At 51.3% G+C, this 20,634-nt stretch overlaps 1 protein-coding gene across 1 annotated transcript in view; it reads right to left on the bottom strand.

Annotated features, from left to right (window-relative positions):
* Window positions 1-647: 647 nt before the first annotated feature.
* LOC133530843 (puff-specific protein Bx42) overlaps window positions 648-20,634 on the bottom strand; it is a 44,178-nt gene continuing 24,191 nt past the window's right edge. Inside the window, exons 12-13 of the mRNA XM_061868899.1 lie at window positions 1,895-2,051; window positions 648-949 (exon numbers count right to left, since the gene is read on the bottom strand). Coding sequence (XP_061724883.1) covers window positions 1,899-2,051 — 153 coding nt within the window. The 3' untranslated portion in view covers window positions 648-949; window positions 1,895-1,898. The remainder of the gene's footprint in view (window positions 950-1,894; window positions 2,052-20,634) is intronic.

The raw sequence follows: 20,634 nt of genomic DNA, 5'->3' as shown, positions 1-20,634 counted from the left end.
AACAAGAAACTTTATGTCTTCATTTCCTGATTATCGACATTTCGGAATATGTTTGAGAAAAGATATATTTCGGCAATTTCGAAAACAGTCCTAATGATTTCGATAAAAATTAGAAATCGATCTGGCTTGGTCGAACGAGATTAATAGAGAATGTGCCCAACAAAAAAATATATAAATTCCAAAAGCGGCGAAATAATAAAAATACCAACTTTGAATAATACCAAAAACGGCAGTACAAATAACGAGTGAGTCTAAAAACTATACATAGACTAACATCGAACATGCCCAAAGATGTTGACGAATACCGGAATGAGAAATAGACAAACAACAAAGATTACCAAAGATATGGACTACCCACGAAAATGACGAATGAAGAATGGGTGACGAAAGCAGAAACGAATTTAAGAACTTGACAAAAAACGATTGAGACGAGCCAAGACGATCGTCCACATAATCCAGTTACATTTTGTCGCCTTTTGTGATCTGCAAAAAAACTGAACTACCGGATTTGACGCAAACGCTAATGTATACATTACTGACTGTTTGATAGTCAATCACAGTTACAGCTAGCTCAAAACTTTGGCATGGCAGGCAATGTTAAGCAGATTTATTCTAGTCCTGAACTGCAGTTTAAATAAAAACTCCTATTATTCTAAATGTATTTAATTCATAACACTATTTCTATTGGTACAAAGTGAAACAGTAAATAATGTGACCGCGGCCGGCAAAACGTCCCACTTAGTCGTCATAAGGACGCTTTGACCGGTTATTCGTATAAAGATACAAGCAAACTTGTCTTAATGGCAAGCGACAAAGTGGGACTTTTTGCCAGCCGTGGACACAAATTATAAAGCTAAGTATTTTACATAATTTTCAACCTTCCTTATCATCTTATTTGTATATATAATACATAATGTATTGTATGAACACCGTAGTCAAGTTTCGTAATCTGAAACAAAAAATAAGTTACTTTATTTTTTGATATTGCTATTTTTAATGCGCAATAGTAAACTTTAATCTAAACAATCAATCAATCAAATCATTTATTTGTTAGAATACAGTCAAGTGGATGTTATCAAATACATTTCAAAGAACAGTGTATTCAGCCAGCTGGGCATACAAATCTTATATTCATAAATAAAATTAATATAATAAATTAAAATAAAATAAGGTCCATTTTATACTGTGTTCTTTGTCGGTTATGGCCGACTGCGGCGGTCAAAGGGTGCTGACTGAACCTTTATTTGTATATTCGCCAAGTTTGTAATGATTAAAACGTTTCTGTGGAATAAATAAGGGATCACATACACATAAGTGCCCAAGTAATCTCTGCATACTAGGTGATCCCTTTGATTCTAAACGTACTATTCATTTATAAGTTAGGAAAAATTTGATTTAATTTTTTAATTGATATGTATTAATACCTAAAAAAGCATATTTTTTTCTAATAATTGAGATATATGCATCTTTGGTTGTTATTTAGCTTAAATTTCACATGACTTTGATGTTCACTTTTATTTTTAGGTGTTAATCAACTTGTACTGTATATGGGCAAGCTGTAGATATTTGTTTAAAGTATTGTAAAAATTGTTTGCATTTATATACGATATTTTTGTATTCAAAAAGTGCATTAGCTTCGTATTTTGATATGTAAATTAAGGAAACTATAGGTCAATTTACTGCTGCTTAATCTACTGTTCAATGTTATTGAATGACTGTTTGTTTCTGAATAAAAAAATAAAAAAAAACCTTCCCCGAAATTTAAACTTCCTTCCCCGTCCTATGTTAACTGTACAGCCGAGGTTCTTTGGCTTACGCGGCCTTCCTTAGCCTCGTTGAAGGTCCGGTCGAGGCCGAACAAATCCAAATCAGCCTCGAGTGTAATGTGGAGTACCTGATCAGTCGCGACGTCGTTTCTGGTGCTGGGAGGGATGGTCCTGGCGCTCGTGGTCGCGCTTGCGGCCGCCCTTGTCGGCGCGCTTGGCCTCGCTGAGGAACCGGTCGAGACCGAAAGGATCGAAATCGGCCTCAGGCGCTGCGCTGCGTGAGGGCTGTAGACAGATAGAGAGAATGTTTTAAAAAATATTATCAGAATGGCAGCAGGGACCCATTTCTCGAACGGTATTAGCCACTCACATGATTCCAGCAACTAAGGTTTCAACATTTCGCACCTCTAAAATGATCGTCGCAACTCGAGTTGCGAACGGAGTGTATGCGGTTTTTTATTTCTTATCTGTGAAGGGCTGCACAGATATGGTGTAAACATTTATTAAACACAGAATACCAACGTGACAATATTAAAAAAATGTTTCAACCACATAGACATAACCACAGTATTTTTTATCTATGTTACTTTGCAAGTTGTTCGGGAAAGTGCGTGTGTTAATAGTTGCTGCGTGTTTTAAATTGCCGTAATTATTCAAATTTACATATTTCTGTTAATATTATATATTAAATTACTCCGCGTTTATTGGTCTATTAGATTAAAAATATATTTTAGACCTACTTAATATTGATGACCATAAAATCTCACTTCAAACCAATAACTCTGTAGATTTTTGGCGTGTTTCCTATTTTAATGCCCTAGATTTCTATGATTACCAAATATATCTTGAGCAACCTATAGTCATTAAATAGTTCGATTATTAAATGACATTAATAAACAATAAAATGCATTAAATCACTGTGTATTATCCAGGATTAGCGAACAAACCATGTGACGGAAAATTGTAAGTACAAACACAGCAACTGTGGTTGCTTAAAGCATTTCTGCACATCGTAAGGCATGTGGTACACAAGACGTTGCATACGCGTTTTGGGGTGTTTGTTACTACTTACTTATAATTTCTATTTACTAATATTTCTTATATATATTGCCCGGATCCTGGGGTAGCTTGCCGTTTTTCGTCTGGCAGTGAATGTGTTAAAAGTTCCTATTTCTGTTGAACATGTTGTGAAGTGTATGTTATGGTGCATATATTATACGTGTTATAATAATAATAATATAGTTGTTGTTGGTTGTTGGTGATCGGCCGTTTTAAAAACACCAAAGTTTAGTAGGTATGTAAATACTCTTTTGTTATTTAATATATATCACGACTACCGCGGGGCCCTCGGGCCCCGCGCACAAAGCAACATACTAGTTTAATATATATATAGCTGCAAAACCACTGATTTCTAATGTATATGTTTTATTTGGAGACTGTAGGGTTTAGGTGGAAAAAAAAAATTGATTCGTATAGAGCTCGGAATTTGTAGGTCCAGAAAAATATGGATTTTTCGGACAAGTGGAAGACGACGATTCTGCGTAAGAGCCTGGCTAAACGGTAAGACTTAGTGGGGGGGTGCTCGACCAAATGTCATAGAGGACCCTGGGCAGTTTCTAGAGCCACCATTTTTTTTTTCAAAATGGCGGATTCAAAATGGCGGACGATTTTCAAAATGGTCCTAGCGCGCTGAAATTTTGGTCACGGAATCTCGGGCCCCTCTAGGTTCGTATGAGAAAAAAAAAATTTTGGAAAAATCCAAGATGGCGGAAAAAATGGCCACTTTAGTTTTGTATGGCAACTCTGAAACGGTGCGCGATAGGTGGGGGGTGCTCGACCAAATGTCATAGAGGGCCTCGAGAGAAAAAAAACTGCATCAAAAAATTTTAAAAATGGCCGACTTTTTTTTTTTTTTTTTTTTCAAGTTGGTCCGAGCGCGCTGAGATTTGGCATGCGGCGAGCCTGGGGGCCCGAGATTACCGTGTGAAAAAAAATTTTTGGAAAAATCCAAAATGGCGGCGGATAGGGGCAAATCAAATTTTCGAGTAGGTTAAGCGAGCCCGAAGGGCGAGCTTCAGGCCGGGAGGCCGAAGGCCGACCCCGCGACGGGCCGACAGGCCCGGAGCTTCAGCCCGAGTGGCCAGGCGCGCCCTACCGCCAGTAATTTTGAGCGAGGCCGAAGGCCGAGCTGCGGGAGTGAGGAACAAAGCGCAAACCTATATAAAAACTGTCTTAAGCGAGCCCGAAGGGCGAGCTTCAGGCTGGGAGGCCGAAGGCCGACCCCGGCGGAGGGCCGAAGGCCCGGAGCCTTCACCCCGACCCCCAAGCGTGCAACCACCAAGTAATTTAAAGCGAGGCCGAAGGCCGAGCTGCGTGCATAAGGTGTTCCAAAGCGTTCTACCAAGTCGACGGTCTTGATAAGCGGAGCCGGCGGGCCGAAGGCCCGACGGCGACGCGTCGAGGCTAGCGAAGGCCGAAGGCCGAGCTCCGCGTAGGGCCGAAGGCCCGAAGCGTCACCTGAGAGGGGGAAGTTGGAGCTTAAACACGACCCAATAGGAAAAGTGTCTTAGACAAGCGAAACGGCGGGCCGAAGGCCGAAGGCCGTAGGCCCGACGTGAGCTTGTCAAGACACTTTTACTATTGGGTCGTGTTTAAGCTCCAACTTCCCGCACTACTCCCGAAGCGAAACCAATCCTCCCCGAGTGTCTTAATAAGCGAAGCGGCGGGCCGAAGGCCCGACGCTGAGCTTCGAAACCCAGCGAAGGCCGAAGGCCGAGCTCCGCGTAGGGCCGAAGGCCCGGAGCGTCCCATTGGATTGCCCAAGCACGCGAGGCCGAAGGCCGAGCTGCGAGAGTGCGGCCCAAAGCGGAAGTACAACCGCATTACTTTTCCCCTTTGGAAAACAAATATTCTTTATACTAAAAATAACGGGAAAAGTGCATTTATAGAGCGAACCAATTACAAGTTAACTGTCTTAATAAGCGAAGCGGCGGGCCGAAGGCCCGACGCTGAGCTTCGAAACCCAGCGAAGGCCGAAGGCCGAGCTCCGCGTAGGGCCGAAGGCACGGAGCGTCCCATTGGAACGCCCAAGCACGCGAGGCCGAAGGCCGAGCTGCGAGAGTGCGGCCCGAAGCGGAAGTACAACCGCATTAACTTTTCCCTTTGGAAAAGAAAATCTTCTTTATATTAATAACAACAAAAAAAACGGGAAAAGTTATAAAGCGAACCGGCAACAAGTCAACTGTCTTAATAAGCGGAGCCGGCGGGCCGAAGGCCCGACGGCGAAGCGTCGAGGCTAGCGAAGGCCGAAGGCCGAGCTCCGCGTAGGGCCGAAGGCCCGAAGCGTCCCCTTCGAGGCTCGCCAGCGGGGAAGTTGGAGCTTAAACACGACCCAATAGTAAAAGTGTCTTAGACAAGCGAAACGGCGGGCCGGAGGCCGAAGGCCGTAGGCCCGACGTGAGCTTGTCAAGACACTTTTACTATTGGGTCGTGTTTAAGCTCCAACTTCCCTTCAACCCCCAAAGTAACTATATTGCGAAGGCCGAAGGCCGAGCTCCGCGTAGGGCCGAAGGCCCGGAGCGTCCCATTGGATCGCCCAGGCACGCGAGGCCGAAGGCCGAGCTGCGGGAGTGCGTGCTCGCACGCGGACCATTCCTTGCAAGCAAAAGTACAACTGCTTTACCTTTTCCATTTGGAAAACAAACTTTTACACTCAAACAACGGCACCTAAAACAACAACACATCAACAACAACATCAACAACAACATAAACAACATGACAAACAACAAAACAACAAACTACACGACTACCGCGGGGCCCTCGGGCCCCGCGCACAAAGCAACATACTAGTTAATAATATATATAGCTGCAAACCGACTGATTTCTAATATATATGTTTTATTTGGAAACTGTGGGGTTTAGGTGGAAAAAAAAAATTGATTCGTATAGAGCTCGGAATTTGTAGGTCCAGAAAAATATGGATTTTTCGATCTCATGGAAGACCAAAAACCTGCATAAGAGCCCGGCTAAACGGTGAGAGTTAGAGGGGGGGTGCTCGACCAAATGTCATAGAGGACACTGGGCAGTTTCTAGAGCCGCCATTTTTTTTTCAAAATGGCGGATTCAAAATGGCGGCCAATTTTCAAAACGGTCCTAGCGCGCTGAAATTTTGGTCACGGAATCTCGGGGCCCTCTAGATGCCTATGAAAAAAAAAATTTTGAAAAAATCCAAAATGGCGGAAAAAATGGCCACTTTAGTTTTGTATGGCAACTCTGAAACGGTGCGCGATGGGTGGGGGGTGCTCGACCAAATGTCATAGAGGGCCCCGAGAGAAAAAAAACTGCATCAAAAAATTTTCAAAATGGCCGACTTTTTTTTTTTTTTTTTTTCAAGTTGGTCCGAGCGCGCTGAGATTTGGCATGCGGCGAGCCTGGGGGCCCGAGATTACCATGTGAAAAAAAAATTTTGGAAAAATCCAAAATGGCGGCGGACAGGGGCAAATCAAATTTTCGAGTAGGTTAAGCGAGCCCGAAGGGCGAGCTTCAGGCCGGGAGGCCGAAGGCCGACCCCGCGACGGGCCGACAGGCCCGGAGCTTCACCCCGAGTGGCCAGGCGCGCCCTACCCCCAGTAATTTTGAGCGAGGCCGAAGGCCGAGCTGCGGGAGTGAGGAACAAAGCGAAATCCTATATAAAAACTGTCTTAAGCGAGCCCGAAGGGCGAGCTTCAGGCCGGGAGGCCGAAGGCCGACCCCTGCGGAGGGCCGAAGGCCCGGAGCCTTCACCCCGACCCCCAAGCGTGCAACCCCCAGTAATTTAAAGCGAGGCCGAAGGCCGAGCTGCGTGCATACGGTGCTCCGAAGCGTTCCAAGAAGTCAACTGTCTTGATAAGCGGAGCCGGCGGGCCGAAGGCCCGACGGCGACGCGTCGAGGCCAGCGAAGGCCGAAGGCCGAGCTCCGCGTAGGGCCGAAGGCCCGAAGCGTCACCTGAGAGGGGGAAATTGATCTAGCCTTCGGCCTTCGGCCCGCCGTTTCGCTTGTCTAAGACACTTTTCCTATTGGGTCGTGTTTAAGCTCCAACTTCCCGCACTACTCCCGAAGCGAAACCAACCCTCCCCGAGTGTCTTAATAAGCGACGCGGCGGGCCGAAGGCCCGACGCTGAGCTTCGAAACCCAGCGAAGGCCGCAGGCCGAGCTCCGCGTAGGGCCGAAGGCCCGGAGCGTCCCATTGGATCGCCCAAGCACGCGAGGCCGAAGGCCGAGCTGCGAGAGTGCGGCCCAAAGTGGAAGTACAATCGCATCACATTTCCCCTTTGGAAAACAAATAATCTTTATATTAATAACAACAAAAATAACGGGAAAAGTGATAAAGCGAACCGACAACAAGTTAACTGTCTTAATAAGCGAAGCGGCGGGCCGAAGGCCCGACGCTGAGCTTCGAAACCCAGCGAAGGCCGAAGGCCGAGCTCCGCGTAGGGCCGAAGGCCCGGAGCGTCCCATCGGATCGCCCAAGCACGCGAGGCCGAAGGCCGAGCTGCGAGAGTGCGGCCCAAAGCGGAAGTACAATCGCATTACTTTTCCCCTTTGGAAAACAAATATTCTTTATACTAAAAACAACGGGAAAAGTGCATTGATAGAGCGAACCAATTACAAGTTAACTGTCGTAATAAGCGAAGCGGCGGGGCGAAGGCCCGACGCTGAGCTTCGAAACCCAGCGAAGGCCGAAGGCCGAGCTCCGCGTAGGGCCGAAGGCACGGAGCGTCCCATTGGAATGCCCAAGCACGCGAGGCCGAAGGCCGAGCTGCGAGAGTGCGGCCCAAAGCGGAAGTACAAACCGCATTAACTTTCCCCTTTGGAAAAGAAAACTTCTTTATATTAATAACAACAAAAATAACGGGAAAAGTTATAAAGCGAACCGGCAACAAGTCAACTGTCTTAATAAGCGGAGCCGGCGGGCCGAAGGCCCGACGGCGAAGCGTCGAGGCTAGCGAAGGCCGAAGGCCGAGCTCCGCGTAGGGCCGAAGGCCCGAAGCGTCCCCTTCGAGGCTCGCCAGCGGGGAAGTTGGAGCTTAAACACGACCCAATAGTAAAAGTGTCTTAGACAAGCGAAACGGCGGGCCGGAGGCCGAAGGCCGTAGGCCCGACGTGAGCTTGTCAAGACACTTTTACTATTGGGTCGTGTTTAAGCTCCAACTTCCCTTCAACCCCCAAAGTAACTATATTGCGAAGGCCGAAGGCCGAGCTCCGCGTAGGGCCGAAGGCCCGGAGCGTCCCATTGGATCGCCCAGGCACGCGAGGCCGAAGGCCGAGCTGCGGGAGTGCGTGCTCGCACGCGGACCATTCCTTGCAAGCAAAGTACAACTGCTTTACCTTTTCCCTTTGGAAAACACAAACTTTTACACCTGATCAACAGCAACAACAACAAACACTACAACAACAACAACATAAAGAACAGTACCAACTACAAAACAACAGTACCACGCACACCAGTACCAAGCAAAACTCTAACTGCTTTACCTTTTCCCTTTGGAAAACAAACTTTTACACCTAAACAACAGCACCAACTACAACAACTCATTAACACCAACATACACAACATGACAAACAACAAAACAACAAACTACACGCCTACCGCGGGGCCCTCGGGCCCCGCGCACAAAGCAACATACTAGTTAATAATATATATAGCTGCAAAACCACTGATTTCTAATATATATGTTTTATTTGGAAACTGTGGGGTTTATGTGGAAAAAAAAAATTGATTCGTATAGAGCTCGGAATTTGTAGGTCCAGAAAAATATGGATTTTTCGATCTGATGGAAGACCAAAAACCTGCACAAGAGCCCGGCTAAACGGTAAGACTTAGTGGGGGGGTGCTCGACCAAATGCCATAGAGGACCCTGGGCAGTTTCTAGAGCCGCCATTTTTTTTTTCAAAATGGCGGATTCAAAATGGCGGACAATTTTCAAGTTGATCCTAGCGCGCTGAAATTTTGGTCACGGAATCTCGGGCCGCTCTAGATGCCTATGGAAAAAAAAAATTTTGAAAAAATCCAAGATGGCGGAAAAAATGGCCACTTTAGTTTTGTATGGCAACTCTGAAACGGTGCGCGATAGGTGGGGGGTGCTCGACCAAATGTCATAGAGGACCCCGAGAGAAAAAAAACTGCATCAAAAAATTTTCAAAATGGCCGACTTTTTTTTTTTTTTTTTTCAAGTTGGTCCGAGCGCGCTGAGATTTGGCATGCGGCGAGCCTGGGGGGCCCGAGATTACCATGTAAAAAAAAGTTTTGGAAAAATCCAAAATGGCGGCGGACAGGGGCAAATCAAATTTTCGAGTAGGTTAAGCGAGCCCGAAGGGCGAGCTTCAGGCCGGGAGGCCGAAGGCCGACCCCGCGACGGGCCGACAGGCCCGGAGCTTCACCCCGAGTGGCCAGGCGCGCCCCTACCCCAGTAATTTTGAGCGAGGCCGAAGGCCGAGCTGCGGGAGTGAGGAACAAAGCGAAAACCTATATAAAAACTGTCTTAAGCGAGCCCGAAGGGCGAGCTTCAGGCGGGAGGCCGAAGGCCGACCCCGGCGGAGGGCCGAAGGCCCGGAGCCTTCACCCCGACCCCCAAGCGTGCAACCCCAGTAACTAAAAGCGAGGCCGAAGGCCGAGCTGCGTGCGTACGGTGCTCCCAAGCGTTCCAAGAAGTCAACTGTCTTGATAAGCGGAGCCGGCGGGCCGAAGGCCCGACGGCGACGCGTCGAGGCTAGCGAAGGCCGAAGGCCGAGCTCCGCGTAGGGCCGAAGGCCCGAAGCGTCACCTGAGAGGGGGAAGTTGGAGCTTAAACACGACCCAATAGGAAAAGTGTCTTAGACAAGCGAAACGGCGGGCCGAAGGCCGAAGGCCGTAGGCCCGACGTGAGCTCGTCAAGACACTTTTACTATTGGGTCGTGTTTAAGCTCCAACTTCCCGCACTACTCCCGAAGCGAAACCAACCCTCCCCGAGTGTCTTAATAAGCGAAGCGGCGGGCCGAAGGCCCGACGCTGAGCTTCGAAACCCAGCGAAGGCCGAAGGCCGAGCTCCGCGTAGGGCCGAAGGCCCGGAGCGTCCCATTGGATCGCCCAAGCACGCGAGGCCGAAGGCCGAGCTGCGAGAGTGCGGCCCAAAGCGGAAGTACAATCGCATCACTTTTCCCCTTTGGAAAACAAATAATCTTTATATTAATAACAACAAAAATAACGGGAAAAGTGATTAAAGCGAACCGACAACAAGTTAACTGTCTTAATACGCGAAGCGGCGGGCCGACGGCCCGACGCTGAGCTTCGAAACCCAGCGAAGGCCGAAGGCCGAGCTCCGCGTAGGGCCGAAGGCCCGGAGCGTCCCATTGGATTGCCCAAGCACGCGAGGCCGAAGGCCGAGCTGCGAGAGTGCGGCCTAAAGCGGAAGTACAACCGCATTACTTTTCCCCTTTGGAAAACAAATATTCTTTATACTAAAAGTAACGGGAAAAGTGCATTTATAGAGCGAACCAATTACAAGTTAACTGTCTTAATAAGCGAAGCGGCGGGCCGAAGGCCCGACGCTGAGCTTCGAAACCCAGCGGAGGCCGAAGGCCGAGCTCCGCGTAGGGCCGAAGGCACGGAGCGTCCCATTGGAACGCCCAAGCACGCGAGGCCGAAGGCCGAGCTGCGAGAGTGCGGCCAAAAGCGGAAGTACAACCGCATTAACTTTCCCCTTTGGAAAAGAAATCTTCTTTATATTAATAACAACAAAAATAACGGGAAAAGTTATAAAGCGAACCGGCAACACGTCAACTGTCTTAATAAGCGGCGCCGGCGGGCCGACGGCCCGACGGCGAAGCGTCGAGGCTAGCGAAGGCCGAAGGCCGAGCTCCGCGTAGGGCCGAAGGCCCGAAGCGTCCCCTTCGAGGCTCGCCAGCGGGGAAGTTGGAGCTTAAACACGACCCAATAGTAAAAGTGTCTTAGACAAGCGAAACGGCGGGCCGGAGGCCGAAGGCCGTAGGCCCGACGTGAGCTTGTCAAGACACTTTTACTATTGGGTCGTGTTTAAGCTCCAACTTCCCTTCAACCCACAAAGTAACTATATTGCGAAGGCCGAAGGCCGAGCTCCGCGTAGGGCCGAAGGCCCGGAGCGTCCCATTAGTATCGCCCAGGCACGCGAGGCCGAAGGCCGAGCTGCGGGAGTGCGTGCTCGCACGCGGACCATTCCTTGCAAGCAAAAGTACAACTGCTTTACCTTTTCCCTTTGGAAAACACAAACTTTTACACCTGAACAACAGCAACAACAACAAACACTACAACAACAACTCATTAACAAGTTGGTCCGAGCGCGCTGAGATTTGGCATGCGGCGAGCCTGGGGGCCCGAGATTACCATGTGAAAAAAAATTTTTGGAAAAAATCCAAAATGGCGGCGGACAGGGGCAAATCCAATTTTCGAGTAGGTTAAGCGAGCCCGAAGGGCGAGCTTCAGGCCGGGAGGCCGAAGGCCGACCCCGCGACGGGCCGACAGGCCCGGAGCTTCACCCCGAGTGGCCAGACGCGCCCTACCCCCAGTAATTTTGAGCGAGGCCGAAGGCCGAGCTGCGGGAGTGAGGAACAAAGCGAAATCCTATATAAAAACTGTCTTAAGCGAGCCCGAAGGGCGAGCTTCAGGCTGGGAGGCCGAAGGCCGACCCCGGCGGAGGGCCGAAGGCCCGGAGCCTTCACCCCGACCCCCAAGCGTGCAACCCTCAGTAACTAAAAGCGAGGCCGAAGGCCGAGCTGCGTGCATAAGGTGCTCCAAAGCGTTATACCAAGTCAACTGTCTTGATAAGCGGAGCCGGCGGGCCGAAGGCCCGACGGCGACGCGTCGAGGCTAGCGAAGGCCGAAGGCCGAGCTCCCGCGTAGGGCCGAAGGCCCGAAGCGTCACCTGAGAGGGGGAAGTTGGAGCTTAAACACGACCCAATATGAAAAGTGTCTTAGACAAGCGAAACGGCGGGCCGAAGGCCGAAGGCCGTAGGCCCGACGTGAGCTTGTCAAGACACTTTTACTATTGGGTCGTGTTTAAGCTCCAACTTCCCGCACTACTCCCGAAGCGAAACCAACCCTCCCCGAGTGTCTTACTAAGCGAAGCGGCGGGCCGAAGGCCCGACGCTGAGCTTCGAAATCCAGCGAAGGCCGAAGGCCGAGCTCCGCGTAGGGCCGAAGGCCCGGAGCGTCCCATTGGATCGCCCAAGCACGCGAGGCCGAAGGCCGAGCTGCGAGAGTGCGGCCCAAAGCGGAAGTACAACCGCATTACTTTTCCCCTTTGGAAAACAAATATTCTTTATACTAAAAATAACGGGAAAAGTGCATTTATAGAGCGAACCAATTACAAGTTAACTGTCTTAATAAGCGAAGCGGCGGGCCGAAGGCCCGACGCTGAGCTTCGAAACCCAGCGAAGGCCGAAGGCCGAGCTCCGCGTAGGGCCGAAGGCACGGAGCGTCCCATTGGAACGCCCAAGCACGCGAGGCCGAAGGCCGAGCTGCGAGAGTGCGGCCCAAAGCGGAAGTACAACCGCATTAACTTTCCCCTTTGGAAAAGAAATCTTCTTTATATTAATAACAACAAAAATAACGGGAAAGTTATAAAGCGAACCGGCAAAAAGTCAACTGTCTTAATACGCGGCGCCGGCGGGCCGACGGCCCGACGGCGAAGCGTCGAGGCTAGCGAAGGCCGAAGGCCGAGCTCCGCGTAGGGCCGAAGGCCCGAAGCGTCCCCTTCGAGGCTCGCCAGCGGGGAAGTTGGAGCTTAAACACGACCCAATAGTAAACGTGTCTTAGACAAGCGAAACGGCGGGCCGGAGGCCGAAGGCCGTAGGCCCGACGTGAGCTTGTCAAGACACTTTTACTATTGGGTCGTGTTTAAGCTCCAACTTCCCTTCAACCCCCAAAGTAACTATATTGCGAAGGCCGAAGGCCGAGCTCCGCGTAGGGCCGAAGGCCCGGAGCGTCCCATTGGATCGCCCAGGCACGCGAGGCCGAAGGCCGAGCTGCGGGAGTGCGTGCTCGCACGCGGACCATTCCTTGCAAGCAAAAGTACAACTGCTTTACCTTTTCCCTTTGGAAAACACAAACTTTTATTCCTAAACAACGGCACCTACAACAACAACTCATCAACAACAACACTAACAACAACATCAAGAACATGACCAACAACAGCACCAACTACATCACGACTACCGCGGGGCCCTCGGGCCCCGCGCACAAAGCAACATACTAGTTAATAATATATATAGCTGCAAACCGACTGATTTCTAATGTATATGTTTTATTTGGAGACTATGGGGTTTAGGTGAAAAAAAAAAATTGATTCGTATAGAGCTCGGAATTTGTAGGTCCAGAAAAATATGGATTTTTCGATCTGATGAAAGACCAAAAACCTGCACAAGAGCCCGGCTAAACGGTAAGACTTAGTGGGGGGTGCTCGACCAAATGTCATAGAGGACCCTGGCAGTTTCTAGAGCCGCCATTTTTTTTCAAAATGGCGGATTCAAAATGGCGGCCAATTTTCAAGTTGGTCCTAGCGCGCTGAAATTTTGGTCACGGAATCTCGGGCCCCTCTAGATGCCTATGGAAAAAAAAAATTTTGAAAAAATCCAAGATGGCGGAAAAAATGGCCACTTTAGTTTTGTATGGCAACTCTGAAACGGTGAGCGATAGGTGGGGGGTGCTCGACCGAATGTCATAGAGGGCCCCGAGAGAAAAAAAACTGCATCAAAAAATTTTCAAAATGGCCGACTTTTTTTTTTTTTTTTTTTCAAGTTGGTCCGAGCGCGCTGAGATTTGGCATGCGGCGAGCCTGGGGGCCCGAGGTTACCATGTGAAAAAAAAATTTTGGAAAAATCCAAAATGGCGGCGGACAGGGGCAAATCAAATTTTCGAGTAGGTTAAGCGAGCCCGAAGGGCGAGCTTCAGGCCGGGAGGCCGAAGGCCGACCCCGCGACGGGCCGACAGGCCCGGAGCTTCACCCCGAGTGGCCAGGCGCGCCCTACCCCCAGTAATTTTAAGCGAGGCCGAAGGCCGAGCTGCGGGAGTGAGGAACAAAGCGAAAACCTATATAAAAACTGTCTTAAGCGAGCCCGAAGGGCGAGCTTCAGGCCGGGAGGCCGAAGGCCGACCCCGGCGGAGGGCCGAAGGCCCGTAGCCTTCACCCCGACCCCCAAGCGTGCAACCCCAGTAACTAAAAGCGAGGCCGAAGGCCGAGCTGCGTGCACAAGGTGCTCCCAAGCGTTCTAAGAAGTCAACTGTCTTGATAAGCGGAGCCGGCGGGCCGACGGCCCGACGGCGACGCGTCGAGGCTAGCGAAGGCCGAAGGCCGAGCTCCGCGTAGGGCCGAAGGCCCGAAGCGTCACCTGAGAGGGGGAAGTTGGAGCTTAAACACGACCCAATAGGAAAAGTGTCTTAGACAAGCGAAACGGCGGGCCGAAGGCCGAAGGCCGTAGGCCCGACGTGAGCTTGTCAAGACACTTTTACTATTGGGTCGTGTTTAAGCTCCAACTTCCCGCACTACTCCCGAAGCGAAACCAACCCTCCCCGAGTGTTTTAATAAGCGAAGCGGCGGGCCGAAGGCCCGACGCTGAGCTTCGAAACCCAGCGAAGGCCGAAGGCCGAGCTCCGCGTAGGGCCGAAGGCCCGGAGCGTCCCAGTAGATTGGCCAATCACGCGAGGCCGAAGGCCGAGCTGCGAGAGTGCGGCCCAAAGCGGAAGTAAAACCGCATTACTATTCCCCTTTGGAAAACAAATATTCTTTATACTAAAAAATAACGGGCAAAGTGATAAAGCGAACCGACAACAAGTTAACTGTCTTAATAAGCGAAGCGGCGGGCCGACGGCCCGACGCTGAGCTTCGAAACCCAGCGAAGGCCGAAGGCCGAGCTCCGCGTAGGGCCGAAGGCCCGGAGCGTCCCATTGGATTGCCCAAGCACGCGAGGCCGAAGGCCGAGCTGCGAGAGTGCGGCCCAAAGCGGAAGTACAACCGCATTACTTTTCCCCTTTGGAAAACAAATATTCTTTATACTAAAAATAACGGGAAAAGTGCATTTATAGAGCGAACCAATTACAAGTTAACTGTCTTAATAAGCGAAGCGGCGGGCCGAAGGCCCGACGCTGAGCTTCGAAACTCAGCGAAGGCCGAAGGCCGAGCTCCGCGTAGGGCCGAAGGCACGGAGCGTCCCATTGGAACGCCCAAGCACGCGAGGCCGAAGGCCGAGCTGCGAGAGTGCGGCCCAAAGCGGAAGTACAACCGCATTAACTTTCCCCTTTGGAAAAGAAATCTTCTTTATAGTAATAACAACAAAAATAACGGGAAAAGTTATAAAGCGAACCGGCAACAAGTCAACTGTCTTAATAAGCGAAGCGGCGGGCCGAAGGCCCGACGCTGAGCTTCGAAACCCAGCGAAGGCCGAAGGCCGAGCTCCGCGTAGGGCCGAAGGCCCGGAGCGTCCCATTGGATTGCCCAAGCACGCGAGGCCGAAGGCCGAGCTGCGAGAGTGCGGCCCAAAGCGGAAGTACAACCGCATTACTTTTCCCCTTTGGAAAACAAATATTCTTTATACTAAAAATAACGGGAAAAGTGTATTTATAGAGCGAACCAATTACAAGTTAACTGTCTTAATAAGCGAAGCGGCGGGCCGAAGGCCCGACGCTGAGCTTCGAAACCCAGCGAAGGCCGAAGGCCGAGCTCCGCGTAGGGCCGAAGGCACGGAGCGTCCCATTGGAACGCCCAAGCACGCGAGGCCGTAGGCCGAGCTGCGAGAGTGCGGCCCAAAGCGGAAGTACAACCGCATTAACTTTCCCCTTTGGAAAAGAAATCTTCTTTATATTAATAACAACAAAAATAACGGGAAAAGTTATAAAGCGAACCGGCAACAAGTCAACTGTCTTAATAAGCGGAGCCGGCGGGCCGAAGGCCCGACGGCGAAGCGTCGAGGCTAGCGAAGGCCGAAGGCCGAGCTCCGCGTAGGGCCGAAGGCCCGAAGCGTCCCCTTCGAGGCTCGCCAGCGGGGAAGTTGGAGCTTAAACACGACCCAATAGTAAAAGTGTCTTAGACAAGCGAAACGGCGGGCCGAAGGCCGAAGGCCGTAGGCCCGACGTGAGCTTGTCAAGACACTTTTACTATTGGGTCGTGTTTAAGCTCCAACTTCCCTTCAACCTCCAAAGTAACTATATTGCGAAGGCCGAAGGCCGAGCTCCGCGTAGGGCCGAAGGCCCGGAGCGTCCCATTGGATCGCCCAAGCACGCGAAGGCCGAAGGCCGAGCTGCGGGAGTGCGTGCTCGCACGCGGACCATTCCTTGCAAGCAAAAGTACAACTGCTTTACCTTTTCCCTTTGGAAACAAACTCTTTCACTCAAACAACGGCATCTACAACAACAACTCATCAACAACAACACTAACAACAACATCAACAACATGACCAACAACAGCACCAACTACATCACGACTACCGCGGGGCCCTCGGGCCCCGCGCACCAAGCAAAACTCGAGTTAATAATATATATAGCTGCAAAACCGACTGATTTCTCATGTATACGTTTTATTTGGAGACTGTGAGGGTTAGGTGGAAAAAAAAAATTGATTCGTATAGAGCTCGGAATTTGTAGGTCCAGAAAAATATGGATTTTTGGATTCGACTTCCGGGTCGAAAAATGTTTGACGGCCCGGCCTAAACGGTCGGAGATAGCGGGGGGGTGCTCGACCAAATGTCATAGAGGACCCTGGGCAGTTTTGGAAGCCGCCATTTTTTTTTCAAAATGGCGGATTCAAAATGGCGGCCAATTTTCAAATTGGTCCTAGCGCGCTGAAATTTTGGTCACGGAATCTCGGGCCCCTCTAGATGCCTATGGAAAAAAAAATTTGGAAAAAATCCAAGATGGCGGAAACAATGGCCACTTTAGTTTTGTATGGCAACTCTGAAACGGTGCGCGATAGGTGGGGGGTGCTCGACCAAATGTCATAGAGGACCCCGAGAGAAAAAAAACTGCATCAAAAAATTTTCAAAATGGCCGACTTTTTTTTTTTTTTTTTTTTCAAGTTGGTCCGAGCGCGCTGAGATTTGGCATGCGGCGAGCCGGGGGGCCCGAGATTACCATGTGAAAAAAAATTTTTGGAAAAAACCAAAATGGCGGCGGACAGGGGCAAATCAAATTTTTCGAGTAGGTTAAGCGAGCCCGAAGGGCGAGCTTCAGGCCGGGAGGCCGAAGGCCGACCCCGCGACGGGCCGACAGGCCCGGAGCTTCACCCCGAGTGGCCAGGCGCGCCCCACCCCCAGTAAGTTTGAGCGAGGCCGAAGGCCGAGCTGCGGGAGTGAGGAACAAAGCGAAATCCTATATAAAAACTGTCTTAAGCGAGCCCGAAGGGCGAGCTTCAGGCTGGGAGGCCGAAGGCCGACCCCGGCGGAGGGCCGAAGGCCCGGAGCCTTCACCCCGACCCCCAAGCGTGCAACCCCCAGTAACTAAAAGCGAGGCCGAAGGCCGAGCTGCGTGCGTACGGTGCTCCCAAGCGTTCCAAGAAGTCAACTGTCTTGATAAGCGGAGCCGGCGGGCCGAAGGCCCGACGGCGACGCGTCGAGGCTAGCGAAGGCCGAAGGCCGAGCTCCGCGTAGGGCCGAAGGCCCGAAGCGTCACCTGAGAGGGGGAAGTTGGAGCTTAAACACGACCCAATAGGAAAAGTGTCTTAGACAAGCGAAACGGCGGGCCGAAGGCCGAAGGCCGTAGGCCCGACGTGAGCTTGTCAAGACACTTTTACTATTGGGTCGTGTTTAAGCTCCAACTTCCCGCACTACCCCCCGAAGCGAAACCAACCCTCCCCGAGTGTCTTAATAAGCGAAGCGGCGGGCCGAAGGCCCGACGCTGAGCTTCGCAACCCAGCGAAGGCCGAAGGCCGAGCTCCGCGTAGGGCCGAAGGCCCGGAGCGTCCCATTGGATCGCCCAAGCACGCGAGGCCGAAGGCCGAGCTGCGAGAGTGCGGCCTAAAGCGGAAGTACAATCGCATCACTTTTCCCCTTTGGAAAACAAATAATCTTTATATTAATAACAACAAAAATAACGGGAAAAGTGATAAAGCGAACCGACAACAAGTTAACTGTCTTAATAAGCGAAGCGGCGGGCCGAAGGCCCGACGCTGAGCTTCGAAACCCAGCGAAGGCCGAAGGCCGAGCTCCGCGTAGGGCCGAAGGCCCGGAGCGTCCCATTGGATTGCCCAAGCACGCGAGGCCGAAGGCCGAGCTGCGAGAGTGCGGCCCAAAGCGGAAGTACAACCGCATTACTTTTCCCCTTTGGAAAACAAATATTCTTTATACTAAAAATAACGGGAAAAGTGCATTTATAGAGCGAACCAATTACAAGTTAACTGTCTTAATAAGCGAAGCGGCGGGCCGAAGGCCCGACGCTGAGCTTCGAAACCCAGCGAAGGCCGAAGGCCGAGCTCCGCGTAGGGCCGAAGGCACGGAGCGTCCCATTGGAACGCCCAAGCACGCGAGGCCGAAGGCCGAGCTGCGAGAGTGCGGCCCGAAGCGGAAGTACAACCGCATTAACTTTTCCCTTTGGAAAAGAAAATCTTCTTTATATTAATAACAACAAAAAAAACGGGAAAAGTTATAAAGCGAACCGGCAACAAGTCAACTGTCTTAATAAGCGGAGCCGGCGGGCCGAAGGCCCGACGGCGAAGCGTCGAGGCTAGCGAAGGCCGAAGGCCGAGCTCCGCGTAGGGCCGAAGGCCCGAAGCGTCCCCTTCGAGGCTCGCCAGCGGGGAAGTTGGAGCTTAAACACGACCCAATAGTAAAAGTGTCTTAGACAAGCGAAACGGCGGGCCGGAGGCCGAAGGCCGTAGGCCCGACGTGAGCTTGTCAAGACACTTTTACTATTGGGTCGTGTTTAAGCTCCAACTTCCCTTCAACCCCCAAAGTAACTATATTGCGAAGGCCGAAGGCCGAGCTCCGCGTAGGGCCGAAGGCCCGGAGCGTCCCATTGGATCGCCCAGGCACGCGAGGCCGAAGGCCGAGCTGCGGGAGTGCGTGCTCGCACGCGGACCATTCCTTGCAAGCAAAAGTACAACTGCTTTACCTTTTCCCTTTGGAAAACACAAACTTTTACACCTAAACAACAGCAAAAACAACAGCACCAACTACAACAACTCATTAACAACAACATCAACAACATGACCAACAACAGCACCAACTACATCACGACTACCGCGGGGCCCTCGGGCCCCGCGCACAAAGCAACATACTAGTTAATATATATATAGCTGCATCCCCACTGATTTCTCATATATATGTTTTATTTGGAGACTGTGGGGTTTAGGTGGGAAAAAAAAATTGTTTTGTAAAAAGGGCGGAATTTGTAGGTCCAGAAAAATATGGATTTTTGGATTCGACTTCCGGGTCGAAAAATGTTTAAGAGCACGCCTAAACGGTAAGACTTAGAGGGGGGGTGCTCGACCAAATGTCATAGAGGACCCTGGGCAGTTTTGGAAGCCGCCATTTTTTTTTCAAAATGGCGGATTCAAAATGGCGGCCAATTTTCAAGTTGATCCTAGCGCGCTGAAATTTTGGTCACGGAATCTCGGGCCCCTCTAGATGCCTATAAAAAAAAAATTTTGGAAAAAATTCAAGATGGCGGAAAAAATGGCCACTTTAGTTTTGTATGGCAACTCTGAAACGGTGCGCGATAGGTGGGGGGTGCTCGACCAAATGTCATAGAGGGCCCCGAGAGAAAAAAAACTGCATCAAAAAATTTTCAAAATGGCCGACTTTTTTTTTTTTTTTTTTTCAAGTTGGTCCGAGCGCACTGAGATTTGGCATGCGGCGAGCCTGGGGGCCCGAGATTACCATGTGAAAAAAAATTTTTGGAAAAATCCAAAATGGCGGCGGACAGGGGCAAATCAAATTTTCGAGTAGGTTAAGCGAGCCCGAAGGGCGAGCTTCAGGCCGGGAGGCCGAAGGCCGACCCCGCGACGGGCCGACAGGCCCGGAGCTTCACCTCGAGTGGCCAGGCGCACCCCACCCCCAGTAATTTTGAGCGAGGCCGAAGGCCGAGCTGCGGGAGTGAGGAACAAAGCGAAAACCTATATAAAAACTGTCTTAAGCGAGCCCGAAGGGCGAGCTTCAGGCCGGGAGGCCGAAGGCCGACCCCGGCGGAGGGCCGAAGGCCCGGAGCCTTCACCCCGACCCCCAAGCGTGCAACCCCCAGTAACTAAAAGCGAGGCCGAAGGCCGAGCTGCGTGCGTACGGTGCTCCCAAGCGTTCCAAGAAGTCAACTGTCTTGATAAGCGGAGCCGGCGGGCCTACGGCCCCACGGCGACGCGTCGAGGCTAGCGAAGGCCGAAGGCCGAGCTCCGCGTAGGGCCGAAGGCCCGAAGCGTCACCTGAGAGGGGGAAGTTGGAGCTTAAACACGACCCAATAGGAAAAGTGTCTTAGACAAGCGAAACGGCGGGCCGAAGGCCGAAGGCCGTAGGCCCGACGTGAGCTTGTCAAGACACTTTTACTATTGGGTCGTGTTTAAGCTCCAACTTCCCGCACTACCCCCGAAGCGAAACCAACCCTCCCCGAGTGTCTTAATAAGCGAAGCGGCGGGCCGAAGGCCCGACGCTGAGCTTCGAAACCCAGCGAAGGCCGAAGGCCGAGCTCCGCGTAGGGCCGAAGGCCCGGAGCGTCCCATTGGATCGCCCAAGCACGCGAGGCCGAAGGCCGAGCTGCGAGAGTGCGGCCCAAAGCGGAAGTACAACCGCATTACTTTTCCCCTTTGGAAAACAAATATTCTTTATACTAAAAATAACGGGAAAAGTGCATTTATAGAGCGAACCAATTACAAGTTAACTGTCTTAATAAGCGAAGCGGCGGGC

The sequence above is a fragment of the Cydia pomonella genome, chromosome 24 (genome assembly GCF_033807575.1).
Source record: "Cydia pomonella isolate Wapato2018A chromosome 24, ilCydPomo1, whole genome shotgun sequence".
Lineage (NCBI taxonomy): Eukaryota > Metazoa > Arthropoda > Insecta > Lepidoptera > Tortricidae > Cydia > Cydia pomonella.
Note: the sequence above shows the minus strand (reverse complement) of the source record. Positions and strands in the feature narration are given on the sequence as shown.